This window comes from Magnolia sinica, chromosome 16 (assembly GCF_029962835.1).
Source record: "Magnolia sinica isolate HGM2019 chromosome 16, MsV1, whole genome shotgun sequence".
Taxonomy (NCBI): domain Eukaryota; kingdom Viridiplantae; phylum Streptophyta; class Magnoliopsida; order Magnoliales; family Magnoliaceae; genus Magnolia; species Magnolia sinica.
The window spans coordinates 15168804-15188037 of NC_080588.1; the positions used below are offsets into that span (position 1 = coordinate 15168804).

Consider the following 19234-nt stretch of genomic DNA (forward strand, 5'->3'; position numbering starts at 1 on the left):
GGTATATAAGGGATTCCTTAGCTATTGGTGTACCACCACCAACTTCTTTCACCTACCTTTGGGCAAGGTTAGCATCACCCTTGGCCAGACTACCTATAACAGGTCGCTTTTATGATGAATATATCCCCACGAATGAAGAGTTCTCACATTTTTTGCCTTCCAAAAGGCAGACATTAGTATCTGATGCCTCAGTCGAACTGTTCAAAGAAATGTCTAAGTTTCCTGACATCAAGAAGATCCCCTAATTTCTCTAGCTGGCTCACTTTTCTCAGGAGCTACGGTATAATTCTTTGCTTCGTATCATGACTTTATACATTTCACTGATACTCATCTTACTTATACTTCTCTTCTTCTTTTTTACAGATTTAAAAACAGTCATTTTGACGACTTGGAGACTGCTCGTCGCAGAATAAGGAATCATTTAGAATATACACCTAAGGGTGAATTGGCAGCTTTCCTTGCTTATTGGCTTAACATCGTTGTACTTCTAAGCTCCAAATGGGCCAATGCCATTAGGCCTTCCGTATTTGTTGTCTCGAGAGGACTAGCGGAGGGTCAGAAATATTCACTGGTGCCCCCTGTTCTTTGTTCATTATATAGGACTTTTGGTGATGTTGCTACTCATTGTTAGAACCCATCTGTCGGGGTGAGCTCGGCTTTCACACCATGACACTACTTTTTCGAGTGGCTAGGTGTGTATTTCCCTTGGATGTATGATGATCTAGAGAAAGCCTACGTCCATCCTTCATGAATTTCGCTGTGTCATTATCATAAGAGAGTGATGCCGAAAAGAACGTATGAATGGTGACTGACATGATCGAGTCGACTGATGCCATTGAATTTGATCAATTCTCATTCTCTCAGTATATTGTGGATCATGAGACTTTTGATGACGATAAGCTTCATCCGGCTGAACGTGCTTTCTTTATTTCCATACAGTCCAATAGTTTGCCATTGCGGTAAGGTAGCGAATTCTAAAGGGAACCCTACTACCCAAGCAGGTTCGCACGATAATTTGGGTACGATCAAACCGTTCCTGAGCATCCTGAAGTGGTGACCCTTGCTATGAGAAGCTACGATGTAGGTCCCTACAATTGGGGATTGATTTGGACACAGTTTCTTACAGCATGAATTAATTCAAAATTCATCATTCCCGGCTTTCGGATGTTTTGTTCGCACGACGTATCCATGGATGAGATGGTGGGCGCACCAGTCTTTCCTGATTCGCCACTATATGTCAGTGGATTCTCCCATATGGATAACTGCTCTTAGAATTAAGAATGTAACCTTGTAAAAGGAGTAGGACATACTGTCGAATGGGACCGTGCCCACGCTCCTGGTGAAGCAGCGTAAAAATTTCTTTAGACGAACTGATTAGTGAGATTAAACCTGCCAACACCCTTGAGGGCTGGATTGCCCATGGATTCCCCTTGACATACTTGAAGGCTCAAAGAAGGCATACTGGTAGGGAAGATGCTACTACAGATGTTGCCAACATTTCTCATATTCCTGCACCAACAGATCCCATTCAAACTCCAGCGACTGCTGGACCCTCTGAACTTCAAATGGCTCTCATGGCTATTGGATCCTCTGAACCCCAAACAATATCTCCATCTGTTGCTCGACCACCGTATACTCTCAGGGATTCATCATCCCCTGTTACTAGATCGCAAACTTGGGCTAGGTCCTCCACATCTCCTAAGATTGTTGCTACGGAAGATCCCATTTTCACCGAGAAGAGACAATCTCTGCAGAAAGGCAAATGAGTGGTCATTGAAGAACCAGACTTGGCTTCATCATTATCCTCATCATCATCAGAGAAAGAAGGTGAAGAATCCTCTTCTGATGATTCTTCTTCTAATGAAAGTGAGTCATCTTCTGGCGACTCGAAAGAGGAGGGTGAATTGAATACAAATAAAGAAGAAGAAGAAGAAGAAGGAGAAGAAGGAGAAGAAGGAGAAGTAGATGTGGGTGATAATGAGCACATTGTCACAGCCATCAAAGTTGACGAAGAAGTCCCCCAAGAGAGTGTTATCCCCCATACTACATCTATAAGAGTCGACGAAGAAGAAGAGCCTCTCGACTATGGGGAGTATGAAGATATACCCGAAGCTGACTTGACTATGTCGTTCAGTAGCAATTATTCTCCCCTTCCACACACAATGCTCTCAGATCCTCTAGCCAATACTGCAGCAGTTTTAGAGGTTCTCCCAGCATCTACAGGCATGGTTCAAGCCATCACCGCTGCCCCGTCTTCTGGCAAACGTTCTGCTAGGAAAGCTAGGACATGTCTTGACCCTCTAGTTAAAACTAGCAGAGTAGCTCATGGAATAGTCTTCCTGATAGAGCCAATTGATGCTGCTACTCCAACTACAGTTGCGTCTCGTACCGAAGCTAGAGCACTTTCTTTTACCGACATGGCTTCAGACATGCCTAGCCCGTCTTCCCTTCCTGAAGAAATGTAGTTTGTAGAAGCGCTAATCCTTGCTCCAATGATTTCAATGGTTGCAGGTATACTTTATTTCATCCCCTTATTTTGTAATAGTATTTCACAATTCATCTTCTAATTCATGCTTTCTTTTATATATGTTTTACAGTCTACCCTGTTTCCAGCGGTTCCGTGGGCTCGAACTCTATTGTTACTGTCTTAAATGTAATGTCCTTAGAGACGATTCCTCCTCCTGCACTAATTTTGTTGAAGAGTTCTCTATCAACAGCTATATACATTTTCAAAGATCCCACATAGTGGTTGGATTTGGAAATAGTATTAACTTCCCTAGAAAATGCTGCAAGGATAGCAAAGATTAACATCTCTCCCTTGCGTGAATCTCTTTCTCACTTCTGCGAGACATTTCACAAACTAGGAGTTGCCCAAGACATGACTGTTGCTCCTGAGATTCTTGCTTACCAAAAAGAGTTATCGCAGCTTAGAGATAAGGTTTCCATGGCAGTAACAACGATTTTCGGGTATGATAAAGAATTCGGCTCACTCGAGGAGCTGGTGAGAGCTTCCAAGCATTCTTCAACGCTCATAAGCGAGAAGATTTCGAGCCTTAAACAACAAATCTCTGATTTGGAGGCCCAATAGCATGAAGTCAATTTGAGGACCAACAATCTTGAAGCCGATATTGAGGTCAATAGGTGAATAGCTGATTTAGAACAATCAGAGATTTCAAAGGGGGAAGCCACAATAGTTTCTCTGGAGGAAGAACTGACTGATGTTCTTGACCAAGTTAAGCTTATCGTCGATGCTGAGCTGGACAATGCAGTTGTAGAAGTGCAATTAACGGAGGATTTTCGACGATACATGCTTGCATTAGGGATGTCAGAGGATATATGAATTTTCTTTTATGCTTATTGTTGCTTTCATACTTTGTTCTTTAGCATCATGATTGAACTTTGATAACTCAAAAATTTTATGAGTATATGAGGAATGATCAATTCTTGCAAACATGCTTTCGTATAGTATTATTTTTTTATTAGCATAATATTGTCTACATATTTTCTTTTATAGACAATGCTAAATTTCTATTTCAGTTAGTTTCACACACAGTTTAAGCTCATGAGTAGTAGAGTGATCATAGTTTTTTAGACTCATAAGTAGTTGGAGTCAGGTCTTATGCGAATGGTCTCTGTAACTCTTATGAGTTCGTTAGACTTATCACGACTGGAGAGTTCACAAACCGCGATCCATCAGAGGGGCCCAGTGAATCTATTGGGGCAGTGAACTTAGTGGGTTTTACGCATAAGGTTGGCCACAGTAACTCTCTAGAGTTCATGGGGTGCGCAAGGCTACCTTCAGGTACCAAATCTAAGGTCACCAGTCCATCAATGAGGGGTCATCTTACTTTAGAGACCTGTCCTCATGAGTTATTACTGAAATCGAGTCAGGGATTTGGGGAGTCATCTTGCTTGAGAGACTCACTTTTTCTTCATTTGCAAGGTTAGGCCCATTCATAAGAGGCCATTTTCTTGCTATCCTTCATGATGTTGTCAGAAACTGTATAGACGACATGGGTCTTATGTGATTGCTTCATCAACTACCCACATGGGTGCATGTGATGCTCTTTACAGGCATTTTTAGGGCCATAGGCTTCTCATTGCTACCTGCACGATTTCGTTATTTTACCGATGACGGTGGATATTATATATAATTGGCCATATAGGCTTGGCTTTGCTGCTGTAAATGATAGATCGCAATCGATGTCTTCCATAGGACTTGTATGTGGTTGGCTTTATAAGCTCATTCCACTGCCGCAAATGATGAATCACCATTACCACTGATATTTATATGTAGCTGACTGACTTTATAGGCCTTGGTGAAAATAATAACTCCTGTTGAAAATAATAAATTGAAATTGATATATTGCCCCTACTGATGATAGAAAACAAAATTCTCATGGTTAAAATAGTGTATTAGCTTGGCGGTGCTATTAATTTCGATAAATTTAGATAATAAAATGACCTTTGATGATTTAACGACAATCATTGGTTTTTTTTTTTCATTTAGCGATAATCATCGACGCTCGGCGGATGATCGTTGGCGTTTGGTGTTTAGCGCTTGACTAATAATCTTTGGTGCTTGTTATTTGGCACTTTTATTCATGCACAAGGAGGAATATAGAGTTTTAACTTCTGAAGCTTCTCTATTATTCGTTTGTCTTGCCCCCCTTTTGGTTTAGAAGTATTATGCTGATATTCTTTGAAACCAAAATCATAGCCATCTTCGGAATTGATGTACTATTGCTACAAATTTGGTCCCTTAACAAATTTTCAGCTTCGTATCTTAATTGTGATGATTACCTCAATTGGGATCGTAAGCTATCATAAGATTGAGAAAATGATAGTAATAGGAATGATTACCTTCTCTCATCCGCTTCCTTCTATTCAGACATTTAGGCCATAGTAACTCGATTTTATCTGCTATTAGCAGTCGGTTCATCATATGAAGCATGTCGTCTTCTTCAAATATGCATGCCCCCAAAGTTCTCCTTTGACCAATGGATTCTTTTACTAGTTCATCATTTTGGTGATAAGCGGAAGTTACGTCATTCAGATTGATTTTTCTAACAAAAGACTTTGGCAATTCACTTGCAGATGTTATATTTATAGTTGCTCTTCTATATTGCTCATCACCCTTTTTTAGAACTATTTCTCCTTGTTTTATCATCCTCTGTAATATATTCTTCAGTGTAAAGCAATCTTCTGTATGATGCCGTAGACAACGGTGATTATGACAATAATTCTTTTCTTTCATCATTCCAACTTCTTCTGGATATTTCGACGAGGGCAACTTGATAGTTCCAGCAGCTAGTAACTGTTCCATCATTGGCAACACATCTTCTTTTTTAAAAGCATATTCTTTATGAGAATCATATGATCATAATCGTTTATCATTTTTATAATCCCTTCGTCGATCTGATTCTTCCTTTCTTCTTATCTCCTATTTATTGCGAAAAGTATTTTTCTTCTTTTCTTGGTCAACAATATTTACTATTGCCCTGCTTGGTCCTCTCTTTTCTGTCCTAATTTGAAATGCTAACATTTTCTTAGTCATCGGCTCTAATGCATGTGCTTTAGTTACCAGGTCTCGAAAAGTCCTTATATTAGCACTGGTGAGTCCGAATGCGATCCTGGTCTCCATGGAACTTAAACACATTTTACCTGTTCTCTTCCTTCGAGTAATTGTTGACATGATGCTCCTTAAGTTTTCCATTTGCTAATAAATTTCTCCATAGGTTCATTTTCTCTTTACTTTATAGATGTCAATTTTGCAATACTAACATCATGATCCGACGAAAAGAAATTTGACATAAATGCGTCTTGCATCTATTCCCAAGTTTGTATCGATTCTGGCACTAGGCTAGAATACCATCAAAATGCCCTACCTGTCAAAGAAGACTCGAACACTCGCAAGCAACACTGGGGGATAGTGAACAAATTATCCATGGACGTGATGAAATGCATCAAATGTTCATCTAGGGACCCGTCTCTACTGAATTTTTAAAACTCAGGATGCTTAAAGTTGACTGGAATGGTATGTCTTCTACTTCCTCGGATATGACGTCCGGTATCGAAACCTTCCCCTATTGTCACGCTCCCTTTCCATTCTAACTACTTTTGTAACCACCTGTCGCACTTCTTCTTGGGTGATTACCCTTGCCACGGGAGTGGATCCATGTGATCCTGCTCTTGGTGGTTGAGAACCTTTGGGCTGTTGTTCTTGTTCATTCATAGTAGCCGTCACTGGAGGTACTATTATCTGGGCTACATTATACGTTATAGTAGCCAAGGCTTCCCGAAGATTCCTGCATTCTTGCATCAATGTTTTTTGTGCTTGGGCCATTTCAACCATACAATCCACTATGGTAGGTGGCAGATCTTTACTTGTTCCAGCCATGCATACAGTGGCTTCTCCGTTCCCTGATGAAGCAGACATTGGAGTGGAGTGAGGATATGCCAATGTGACAGGGCTTATTGAAAAGAGAGTTTTATTCGTTCCTTCGGTACTTCCATAAAGTTTGGCTGATTATGATACAACTTGAGGCGATACGGTCTGAGGCAATATGTAGACTGGTGGACTTTCCATGGGTGATTTACCATTTTGTTTCTTCGTCCATCGGGCATTTGCGGCGAGTAGAGCCGGAAAATCTTGTGATGTCAGTGAGGATAAAGATTTTCCAGGGTATATTCTTAGGGGAGCAAGTTTAGGAATTTTCCTTGCCGCATTTTATGTCACCAGTCCTCTGGTTTTTAGTGTCAATAGACTTATCCTAGCAGTTGCGATATTTCGATCTTTGGCGTGACATGACGATCCAATCGTTTTCATTTTCTTGTGCTATTGGAGAGACCGTTATGACTCCAACAGTGACTTGAAACTTGTCTTTTCCATTTGAGGCAAGCCGTTTCTGATGGATCAAGGATTAGTTATGGACATATTCCACCACGAATCTTTTGGGTGTGAAGTAGAAGATCGTTTTGCTTGCAACAGTTGCCATTAATTATAGCTTGGATGCATATACCCTATTGTAATTCTGTCAGAGATCATAAACGTCATTAGTTAGCATCTATTTGTAAATACGCTCTATCCCAGTGATGAAAGGAAGGATGTTCCCATCGAGTGTCGCCATTTTGGCATCTTATAAAACGCCAAAAAATGATGAAATTCTCCCGACTGTTCTTAAGTCAATATCAAGTACAATAGAAAATCTTCCCCAGTGGAGTCACCATTTTGTTTCGACAAGAAAGAAAAAGTATTTGATTCAAGGAATTATCTTACTTAATAATAATAAAGAGAAATAATAAAGAGAATAATCATCAAATTTATTCATTTTGAATTCGTCACATCCTTTTGATCCTTTGATTCTAGGATAGAGTTCTTTATAACAAAAATACAAGTGTTGAATAGATTCAAATATCAATTTCAACAGCATTCTGGCTCATGTCATTCATGTCTTTGTAAGAGATGAGTTGTGCGGATCTTTTCCATGCAGACATCTTCCTTCATTAATGTAGTAAATGAGTCCTGAAAGTCCCTTGAAGAATTTAGAATGACTCAAAACACTCTGGAAAATGAGCATGATATGGCCTTATAGGGTATCCACGAAACTCCTCCATGAGTTGCGTGGGCCGAGGAGTTGCGAGGGCTCACGCGACTCACAAAGGGTAGCGGGGCCCGATGTCCTTCCTTCTCCCTCCTCTCTCTCCATTACCTATTAGAGGCACTGGTTTCTTGAAAGTTCGATCCCTCAAATGAGGGGGGTAGGGGGTATTTATAGGCCTCCACATGTGTGGGCCCTCAAATCTCCTGTTGTGGACCCCACTTCGCATCTTCAATCTAACCATTCCCGAAGAGAGTAGCGTGAGCCGGCACAACTATGATGAGTTACGCGGTCCTGCATAACTTAGGTTTCGGTGCAACATGCTTCTAGTGCAACTCAAAATCCGCACAACTCGGCTTCCCTCTCTCCTTTATGCTTTAATTCAGTCTTCAATCTTCCTTCTTTGATTCCTTTCCTTAACCTAATTTTATGCTCTAATAGTCTGGTACAATAAAATCCATGGGGATGTAGAATTTCTCTACTTGGACTAACACGTCCTCTATAATTTCCCTTGGTACCTTAATGGAGTGGTCAATGAGTTGGAGTGTAATCGTGGTTGGTTTAAACTCACCTAATCTCATTTGTTGATAAACTAAATAAGGTACTAGGTTGACGCTTTCACCCAAATATAGTAAAGGATGCTCAATTTGAAAATTTCCAATAATACAGGAAATAGTAGGACTTCTTGGGTCTTTGTATTTGGGTACAAACCTTTTCTAAATGATAACGCTCACTTTCTCAGTGAGGAAGGCCTTCTTGTGCACATTTAATTTTCTCTTCACAGTGCACAAGTCCTTGAGATATTTAACATATGATGGAATTTGTCTAATGTCATCAAGTAGAGGAATATTGACAGTCACCTTTTTTAGCACAACCAACACCTCTTGATATTTCATGGGAACAGTCAGGTTCCGAGGTATAGATGGGAACATAACTGGAGGCTCATATGACTTAAGTCTCTTTATCCTTTTATTGTTGCGGCTCTTGAACCATAGCTAGTTCATCATTCTCTTGAGATGGTGACTCAACCTCCGGTATTTCTACCGGTTGCATTATCTTGTTATCAACCTCTTTTCCACTTCTCAAGGTAATGATGACCTTAGCTTGTTCATGATGTAGCTCACTTGGATTTGCGTCTCTAATGAAATGTGTATTTCTAAGGTTTGGCATAGGTTGAGAAGGAAGTGTGTCCTTTTCTCTAACATTTAGTTGAGTCTTAATCCTAGCTACAGTCGTCTTTAATTCCTGATTTGATTAGATTAGACACTGATTCATTTGAGCTTGAGAGTTCATGAATGCGGTCAATGCATCCTCCACAGATGATTGCTTTGGTAGGGGCACATATGGTGCATTGTTAGGTGCCCCAAAGAAGTTGTTTTGTGGAGGCCCTTAAGGTGCATTAGGTGCATTAATTTGTGGTCCACTCCTCCAACTAAGATTAGGATGGTTACACTAATTTGGATTGTACGTGTTTCCCATTGGTTTGCACAACTGACCTTTGGTAGTTATTTATAGCATTTGCTTGCCCATGCTCATACATGATATCGTGTATAATTGGGATTGTTGGACAATCCTTTGTATCATGGCCGGCACCACCACAAATGCAACAAAAATTACCTAAGGAGGTGTTTGATTTAATCGTATCAACCTTCCTAATTTCCAAGGCTTCGACTTTTCTAGCCAATGCATCAAATTTTGCATTAAGGTTGTCTTCCTCTCTTAGGACATACATCCCTGCTTTCTCTCTAGGAATGGATCTAGTTTGGTACAATTTAGCAGAGACATCCCATGTCTAAGTATTCTCTGCGAACATGTCTAGAAAATTTCAAGCCTCATTATAATCTTTGTCAAGAAAGGTTCTACCATACATCATCTCTATGAACTGACGGGTATCCATGGTGAGCTCCTTTTGGAACGCATCAATCAAGTGCTATGGTTCATAACCATGATGTGGGCAAGTGAGTAGAAGTTCTTTGAAGTGCTCCTAAGCTTGAAAAAATAGTTCATTCCCACTACCAAAAAAAGGGGCAAAGGATTCAAACAATGTTACTTTTTTGCTACGGATATAAACCTTAGATATACTTGCTACGTTTTAATCCGTAGCTAAAAAGTTGATACACCATTAATAATTAATAGTGTTGAAAGGGACTCTATGAGGCCTAAAAAAAATTATATGTTCTATCTAAGCCGTCTATATATTTGTAAATATTACGTTAGAGGTTGAAAAAAAAATCAGCTAGATCGAAGGCTCAAGTGGACCACACGGTAGGAAACATTGATATTAAATTACAGTTGCTTCTTATGGTGTAGTCCAGTTGGGCCTCAAATATACCTGAAATTTGGTTTCCTAAAGTAAAATAATTTATTAAAATTATGGATAGGAATAGATTAACGATATACATCATGGTGGGCCCCATGGAGTCCTTAATCGGTCCGTCCGTCAGAAGAGCCCCAAATTTGGGCGCGCGCTCAAAACAGAGCCGCGCCCAAACACTCTCTCTCGCGCTCTCTCTCCCGTCTCTCTCTCGCACACTCTCTCACCCTGTCTCTCTCTCTCTCTCTCTCTCGCACTCTCTCTTGTGCACTCTCTCCCTGTCTCATTCTCTTGCGCGCACTCTCTCTCTCTCTCTCTCTCTCTCTCTCTCTCTCTCTCAAGCGCGCACGCGCATTGTCTCTCCCTATCTCTTTCTCTCTCTGTCATTTGCCTTGCAGACATGTCGTAGCTCTGTTCTACCGCAACCCAGCTACCCTACGTCGGCATTGTAACGGTGCTCCGACCACACCTCATCGGCATACAAATCCAACGGATTAGGGTTTCCACTTCTGGAAGGTGATATTCTTTTGATCTTCTCAGCTTTAATATATTCATGATTGTTTAATAGTGTTAAATTCATGAAACTAAATTCTCTTTCTTTTTTATTTTCAGGATTTCTTCTTTGAAGTTTGATGACTCGGTTATTTTGATATTGATGTTGCTCACCAAGTGTTTGATGAAATGACTCAACGAAGTGTCGGCTAGTGGCAAGGAATGTATGCACACCAAAAAAATACCATTTTTTCTTGATTTTGATGTTGCATATAAGGTGTTTAAGGAATACTTCCTACTATTTTTCAAATAGTGAGAAACTGGAAGTGCCCTGTATGTGCTTGTGAAAATGCTGCATAGGCTCAATTTTGACTGAAACTCGGCTTTACTGGCCGACCTGTTGACCAAATCGAGCCGAGCTGAGTTCAAGCTGGGATCAGCTAGTGGCTGAGTTGAGGTCAGCTCGACTCGGTGTTCACCCCTAGTAGGACGCAATCACTCAGGTGGATACAAAATTCAGGTGGGCCTCACCACAAGATATAGTTAGAATGGAAACATCCGCCATTGAAACCTTCCTAGAGCCAACCATCTAAACTGTTCATAGGCTTATTACCACTCAAATAAAGTATAGGTACAAATATCATTCCGATACAAAACTTTCATGGCACCCAAAAAGTTTCCGATGGTAGGCATTAAATCCCTTTTATTTCTTGTGGTGTGGCCCACCTAAGTTTTATATTGGCCTGATTTTTGGATTCCTTTTTTGTGCATTTTTGTGGCTGTTTCAGCTTAATTGATTCTTCGAAAATGCTTCTTTTGAATATGAACAATCCACAATGGGACCTATTATACAACTGTTTTAAGATGATGCTTGCACTTATTTTGTTTCTCTGCTCGATTTTGTGATGCGTAAACCATTTCCATTTGAAGTTTTTTTTTTCTTTTTCCCTTCTTAATCTTATGCAATCATGTCATTTGTTTGTTGAATGCTGTGAGTAAGAAAATGCCCTTCTATCACAGGATTACAAAATTCGAGGAGCTCGTGGCATTGGGAAGTAAGTTGCTTGTTGGGTTTCACCAAGAGCTAGGTGAGTTCCATTCGTCTTATGGTTTTTCTCTTGCTACATTTTCTAGTTTTAAGTGTCATCACTCATTGACTATACATATGAAATTCATATTTGGCAATCTAGAGACTGTCCAAATCTTGGGTGGTTAGTCCTATTGTTGATGGAGCTATCCCTAAATATCACACTAATTATTTGATCTTAAACATCTGACTTGCCTATTGATGGTTACTAATGATTTTTATCCACCCATTCGATGGACACCATTTCAGTGGTTAGGATGTTCAATCAGCATAGGTTTATTGGACTAAACCATGTTAGATTATTTAGGTCACTGTTGAAGAGCTGATGAGTGGACACACATGCTAAGGTCGCAAGATATGAACCAAGTATTCGCTTAGACAACCATTTCATTTATTTTCTGTCAAACAGACTATATCTAGTGTTGTTAATTATTAATTAAGACTTGTTCTATCTGCCTCATTTTACAGCTTGAGTCATTTTTTTGCCAGACGGCCCTTTACCACATTCTAAACTGGAGGAAGGTGGGAAGTTGTACATTTGAGGTTAAACTTTCTCAAGGGCTAGCAGTTGAACTTTTGAATGATCACCGAATACATGTATTACTTGGAATACCTTTATTGTCTTTGATAGTTCTAAGGTTGACTCACCATATTAGACCCTATAAGGCAAATAAGATAGAGTTATGTATCATCAAGAGGAGAAATTTGTGAGGTTAGTTTGTTTGAATATGTACACATACTACTTTTACTCAAGTACTCCAATATCCAGAGATTCCAGTTCTGTATTCCATCCAATTATTCTTTTTTGAGAGGTAATTCCTTCCATATTAGAATGCTTTTCATATATTTTAATGCACTAGATATATGAAGCTCTTAAAATTAAAGAAATAATTGTGATTCAAGAAGTATAACCATTTCAAACATCAAAATACTTTGGATTACTTACCTTTAATTCCTACTTGATCTTGAGGAAAAATTGAGGAAATGATGTGTTTTTTTTTTTTTTTGGTAAAATGTTGTTTTTACTGCATGTACTTTCCAAGTATTTGTCACCTGCAACTACTTTGTTACTATTCTGAAATCTCATGCTTAACAACTTAATTGCTTGAGAAGATGTCCTTGTATTCTTTCTATTAAGACTCGTTAATGTTATATTAATGACTCAGATTGCATAAAATGGCAACTTGTGTTGACGTGATCAATTTCTAATCTATAAGTCAAAGGTTCGAGATTTGGTGCCCATTTCTTCAAAAATGGCAACTTGTGTTAACGTGATCAATTTCTAATCTATATGTCAAAGGTTCGAGATTTGGTGCCCATTTCTTCAAAAATGGCAACTTGTGTTGTTTCCTGGGATGTTCTTATGGAATCTCTAAGAGTCAAGGACCATTTCTGCCTAGAGTTATCAGTTTCAAACTTCCAATATAGCCTTGTTAGGAAAATGGTGGATGGTAATAGGTCCTTTCATGTTTGTAGGTTCAAAGAGTGTTTTTTTTAAAAAAAAATTTTAAAAAGAGATATGCTGGTTTTAAAGAGTTTTTAAGGGTTGACCTAGATTAGATGCATGGTCAGAATTGTGAAGGAACTACAAGTTCTGACTTCTGAGTCTTCTCAATTGTAAGTTAAATATAAATATTGTGAACCGATGTTTTCTTAAGGAGAGACTCTAGACTTTGAGAAGTACTTTCTCAAATCTGTCAGATGTGATGCTCTTATGATTAGCATTATGCTGTGTGATTAATGATCTTAATCAAATATCAGATGGTGTAATGCCATCCATATCTGTGTTGTAGGATCTAATTCTTGATTTTAGGTGTTTCTAATTGTTGAAATTGCTTCATATATTACTTGTTTCTTTAAATTGTGATTATGGGATTATGAATATCCAACAGCCTATAGCCTTCACATTGAGTCACAATTTCTCACTAAAATGCTATTTTAATAAATTGATATTGAAATGTGGACATTAAAGCATTGGTAGTAGCAAGACCTGAGCTTGATCACTTTTCTATAACTATTATGTGTGAGCGTATGTTGCCTTCTGCTTTGCTTTGTGATTAGAGTTTCACATAACATATAAAGCAAAAAAGTTTAGCTTGAGTTATGGCATTAATTTTGGGTTGGTTTCTTGACTGTACAGACTTGAGAACACATTGAATTATGGTCTTAAACGAGTGTGGGCTGTTGGATATATGAAAGGTTCATGCCGGTGAGTGTTTTAACCATTGTTTTTTTCATTCTCTCCCTGCCAATGAGTTTTAAGTTACAGGAAGAAATTTTAGTTCTCAACAATTAATGGATAGTTCAAGGTGGTTTGCAATCATTGGTTTCATGGCATCATAGTATGTAGATATTTATTGTTTTGCTTAAGAGAATGATGAAACTAGTTCTATTTTACAAAAATTGTGTTCACTGTTCATTAAAGCTTATTGAGTGGTAAACTATTCAAGAAGAAATAGGTTCAAGTAACTTGTCCTAAAGTTGTCTACTTGCTTAAAGATGTATGTCTTTATTTTGTGTATAGGGTTGTAATTGGATATGATGAAGGAACTATTATGATAAAAATTGGTCAAGAAGAACCAGTTGTTAGTATGGACAATAGTGGCAAGATCATATGGGCTAAGCATAATGAAATTCAAACTGTTAACATCAAGACTGTGGGGGCAGATTTTGAGGTTAGTTCACCTTGTATTTATCTTTTTGTAAGACATGTACTATATCAAAGTTGAAGTTGTATTCTGTTGAAGTTAACATGGTAACATTGCCATTTACTCAACTTCTCAGGTTATAGATGGAGAACGATTGCCTTTGGCTGTGAAGGAGTTGGGAAGCTGTGATCTTTACCCTCAGGTAAGTGAACTTTGCTCAAAATATTTCTACCGACCGTGTGGATATCCTAAACAGTTGTTGAAATGGAAGTTTTTCTTCTTTAAACTCTAGCATGGTGGAGAACATTAATATTCATGTTTCAACAATGAAGTTGAAAATCATTGAGTTGTTTCAAGGCAGTAGGTTAGACTTGACTTTATTTTCAGAGATGCACAATCAGAAGATAATTTGAAGAAGTGGATGAAAGAAGATTCTTAAGGATAAACAGTATTGAAAGACAGGTGAATAGCAGTACTCTTCTTGAGGCTGCCACAGAATTGTGGAAGACAGTACATGATATCAATTCTGAATAAAATAACATTGTAATTGTCTACCAAGTACTTCTGCTCATACCTCAGTTTAAGCAAGGCATGAAAGTATGGGTATTACCATCTCATTAATAACGTTACTGGTAAAAACTTGTTTGAATGGGTTTATGTCTTCACATCTCGTCCTAAGTGCACCACTGACATGGTTGCTCATGGTTGAGCAGGGTTGAACTAAGTGGTCCAGGTTTTGAAACCTACATGGAAAGTTTCTTCTAAAGTTTGATTTGCTGAACTTACATTCATCAGCTACGACTAAGTTTAAAATTTTCTTCCATATTTCTCTAATTGTATCATTTTCTTCCGTATTTCTCTAATTGTATTGCATTAATAGTTAAAAGACCTATCTAGTTATGGCACTAGTTGTTTTGTTGTTTCATTTACAGCAGTAGATAAGTAACTTATTTTAGATAATCTTGCCATTTTTAAAATATTTTATATGATTTGGAACCTTCAAGTATCATCTTGATTTGTTGGTTTGCAACAGGTAAAGATTTGGGAAGACAAGAAGGCATTGCCACATGTGCACTAGGACCCTCTAATTCTTGCTTTTTCTTTGGCCCATCTGGGACTTAATTCACCTTTCTTGGTACATCTTTGTTACATATTTTGACTTAGAAGTTATTGTATCAAATGACAAAACTTCTATTACAAATTTACAATTATATGCCACATGTGCAATTTGTAAGTAATTTCTAAGCTTTTATACCAACTTCGACTGAATTAACAGAATTTTCATTCGAGGCCAATAGTCTCTACAGATGGGGGGATATTTTGCATTAATGATGATGATACATATCATTCGCCAGGTGGATCCCAATGTTAATGTTCAACAGATCAGAAATCTACTTTGTTGAACAATCACAGCTATCTGATCGGTGGACTTCCTCGAGTTGCATATGTATATCTCTAGTTACTGCATCATTTCATCTACAATTTGATGTTTACAAATGTTTCTGCATCATAAATACTGGGAATGTAATTACAATTTGGTCATTGCCGGTCTACAATTTGATCTTTCCTATTAACTAAATTATGTATTTCAAAGTTATTTTCTCCATTAACGCAAGGCAGAGATGACAGATTTCCTGAAAAAGGTCAGTTTTTTTCATACGAAACTAAATAGCAATGATGTACAAATGCATTTATGTAGAATGTTTCTTGTTACTTGCTTTCTACAGGTTCATATGTATGTAGATTCTCAGGAAAAATTTACTCATTCTCAGATTGCATTGTGGAATATGCATCCATTATTCAAAGAAAGGGTGACATTCCAACTACTCACACTCTCTCCTTGCTAGCTAAATTAGTGAATCTTCTTTCCTTCATATTATATGATTCATTGATGAAGTGGCCTGACTATTTAGACAGGCCCATGTTTATATATTATCTCGAAATTGATGAAGTAGATCCGGATGTGCGTCGGAGCTATCTGGATGTTGAGCAGGGGTCCCTGGAAGGTGGGAACCACTATTATGACCATGATGAAGTTGTCCATTTCCTATGGACAACAATATGGGTGGCCTAACCATTTGGACAGGCTCATGTTTATATATTATCTCAAAATTGATGAAGCAGATCCGGATGTGCGTCGAAGCTATCTGGATGTTGAGCAGGGGTCCCTGAAAGGTGGGAACTGCTATTATGACCATGATGAAGCTGTCCATTTCATATGGACAACATTAGAGGGGCCTAGCCATTTGGACAGGCCGTGTTTATATCTGTATTTGCAGGGACCACACCCTTAACCTAAACCACACCTTAAACCTATAACCTAAACCTAAACCTTAACCTATAACCTAAACTTTATCCTATAACCTATAACCTATAACCTAAACCTAAACCTATAACCTATAACCTAACCTAAACCTAAACCTAAACCTGTAACCTAAACCTATAACCTATAACCTAAACCTAAACCTATAACCTAAACCCGATCCCAAACCCAAACCCAATTTCCTAGACCTATAACTTATTCTCAATTCCCTAAAGCTATAACCTATAACCAAAACCTAAACCTAACCTAAACATATAACCTAAACCTAACCTAAACCTAAAACCTAAACCTAAACCTAAACCATAACCTATAACCTTAACCTAAACCAAAACCTATAACCTAAACCTTAACATATTCTCAATTCCCTAAAGCTTTAACCTATAACCTATAACCTAAACCAAAACCTAAACCTAAACCTTAACCTAAACCTAAACCTAAACCTATAACCTTAACCTAAACCAAAACCTATAACCTAAACCTATAACCTATAACCTAAACTTATAACCTAACCTTAACCTAAACCTAAAACCTAAACCTAAACATATAACCTAAACCTAAAACCTAAAACCTAAACCTAAACCTAAAACCTAAATGTATTCTCAAATCCCTAAACCTAAACCTACACCTAATCCTAATCTCAACTCCCTAACGTAAACCTAAAAGTACACCTAATCCTAATCTCAACTCCCTAACCTAAACCTAAACCTAAATTTGAAAACCCAAACCTAAACCTGAACCCGATTTCCTAAACCTAAACCTTAACCTAATCTCAATTCCCTAAAGCTATAACCTATAACCTATAACCTAAACCTAAACCTTAACCTATAACCTAAACTTTAACCTAAACCTAAACCTATAACCTATAACCTGACCTAAACCTAAACCTAAACCTGTAACCTATAACCTAAACCCGATCCCGAACCCGAACCTGATTTCCTAAACCTATAACCTATTCTCAATTCCCAAAAGCTATAACCTATAACCTATAACCTATAACCTACACCTAAACCTAACCTAAACCTAAACCTAAAACCTAAATATATTCTTAAATCCCTAAACCTAAACTACACCTATTCCTAATCTCAACTCCCTAACCTAAGCCTAAACCTACACCTAATCCTAATTTCAACTCCCTAACCTAAACATAAACCTAAACTTGAAAACCAAACCTAAACCTGATCCCGAACCCGAACTCGATTTCCTGAACCTAAACCTTAACCTATTCTCAATTCCCTAAAGCTATAACCTATAACCTATAACCTTAACCTAAACCTAAAACCTAAACCTAAACCTATAGCCTTAACCTAAACCTAGGTTTTGAGTTTAAAAGTCCATCATAGGTTTGAACACATTACTCATATTGGATTTTGCCATAGTTTAGAAGATTTGTAGGTACATTTTTTATTTCTTCATATAAGTGTTTTTTTTTTTGTCTTTCTTCCTTTTGAAATGTGTACAAAGGCATGCTTGTTTCATTGTGTCTACAAATGCTATTTTATATAGGCTGACAAGCTAAAGAAGTCAGTGGAGGATAAAATTCATTTTCTTAAGGCAAGGGTTTCAGAACTTGAAAGTGATCTTGTGTCGAAGTCCACAGAAGTTACATGTTCAGTTTCAAAGAAAGAAGAAGCTCCATCTTCTACATTTGCTGAAATTGACCGTCTGAAGGAAGAAAATTCTATAAAAACGTGAGCATTATTGAATGTATATGGAGGGTGTTTATTGTGTTGGAGTGTATTTATTTCTTGCACATGAGGGCACGCCTTAGTTGTAATTCTTACGATAGGTTAAGCACAGTGAAGTATTGTTTATTTAGAAATGTGAATGTAGGATGCATTGTATGATTTGATTGCTATTTGTAATATATGCATCATTTTTTTTCTGATTGTATTTTATGTACTATTTCTATCAGCATTAAGCTTAGATGAGTTATCAATCACAGCAGGTTCTTGCAATGGAAATAGGTCGTATTATTACAATTTTTTTAAAAAATAGCTATAAATATAATCCTAGCTATAGCTACAGCTTTTATCCATAGGTATTGGTATCTATTGCTACAGATAAAATCCCTTTTGCTACGGATACGATCCGTAGTACGTCCGTCGCTATTGGTGGGGTAGCTAAAAGTATTGCTATGGATATAATCTGTAGCTATTGGTATCTATGGCTACGGATATAATCCGTAGCTATTGGTATCTATTGCTACGAATATTATCCGTAGTTATACCTTTAGCTACCCAACCAATAGTGACGGACGTCCTACGGATTATATCCGTAGTAAAAGGACTTTTGCTACAGTTTTTGGCCATATCCTTTGCCCGTTTTTCTTGTAGTGTCCCCTTTTGGGACAACGACATGATTTCCTATTTCAGTGCATTTGTTTGGTTCTTGGGAAAGAATTTTTTCAAAATCTCTCTACTTAAAGCTTGCCATGTAGTGATGGTATGAGGTCTTAGAGAGTTGAGCCATGCTTTGGCTCAATCCTTTAGAGAAAATGAGAATAACCTAAGTTTGAGTGCATCCTTTTTGCCATTGTTTATTTGTAATGTTGCAATCACTTCCTCAAAGTCCTTGAGATGCAAGTAGGGGCTTTTAAAATCCAAGCCATGAAATTTAGGAATCAATTGAATCACACCTGTTTTAAAATCAATGTTCCCTTTGTGAGCAGGGAACACAATGTAAGATGGTAAAGTTGATCTCTCAGGGTGTAGATGTTCACGTAAAGTCTGTTGTTGGTTTAACACATTCCTCTGAAATTCATTCTCATCC

The 19234-nt window shown here is 38.0% G+C and overlaps 1 protein-coding gene and 1 long non-coding RNA gene across 3 annotated transcripts; both read left to right on the top strand.

Moving 5' to 3' along the window:
• Window positions 1-13641: 13641 nt before the first annotated feature.
• LOC131228992 (coatomer subunit beta'-1-like) lies at window positions 13642-14503 on the top strand. Its single transcript, XM_058224842.1, has 3 exons — window positions 13642-13703; window positions 14019-14169; window positions 14279-14503. Exons 1-3 carry the CDS (start codon window positions 13687-13689, stop codon window positions 14432-14434), a joined length of 324 nt encoding a protein of 107 aa, XP_058080825.1. The 5' UTR covers window positions 13642-13686; the 3' UTR covers window positions 14435-14503.
• A 729-nt stretch (window positions 14504-15232) lies between these two features.
• Window positions 15233-18371, top strand: LOC131228993 (uncharacterized). Of its 2 annotated transcripts, none has more exons than XR_009163114.1 (3): window positions 15233-15785; window positions 15915-15997; window positions 17969-18371. It is a non-coding gene; the product is annotated as an uncharacterized LOC131228993 (long non-coding RNA). The 2 variants fall into 2 exon arrangements; XR_009163115.1 differs by having other exon boundaries at window positions 17978-18371.
• The last annotated feature ends 863 nt before the right edge of the window (window positions 18372-19234 follow it).

What these genes read in the sequence shown, in the direction of transcription:
- LOC131228992 (XM_058224842.1), top strand. An exon ending in CTGTGGGGGCAGATTTTGAG is followed by an intron (nt 14,170 to 14,278) that starts GTTAGTTCACCT and finishes TCAACTTCTCAG; the next exon opens with GTTATAGATGGAGAACGATT.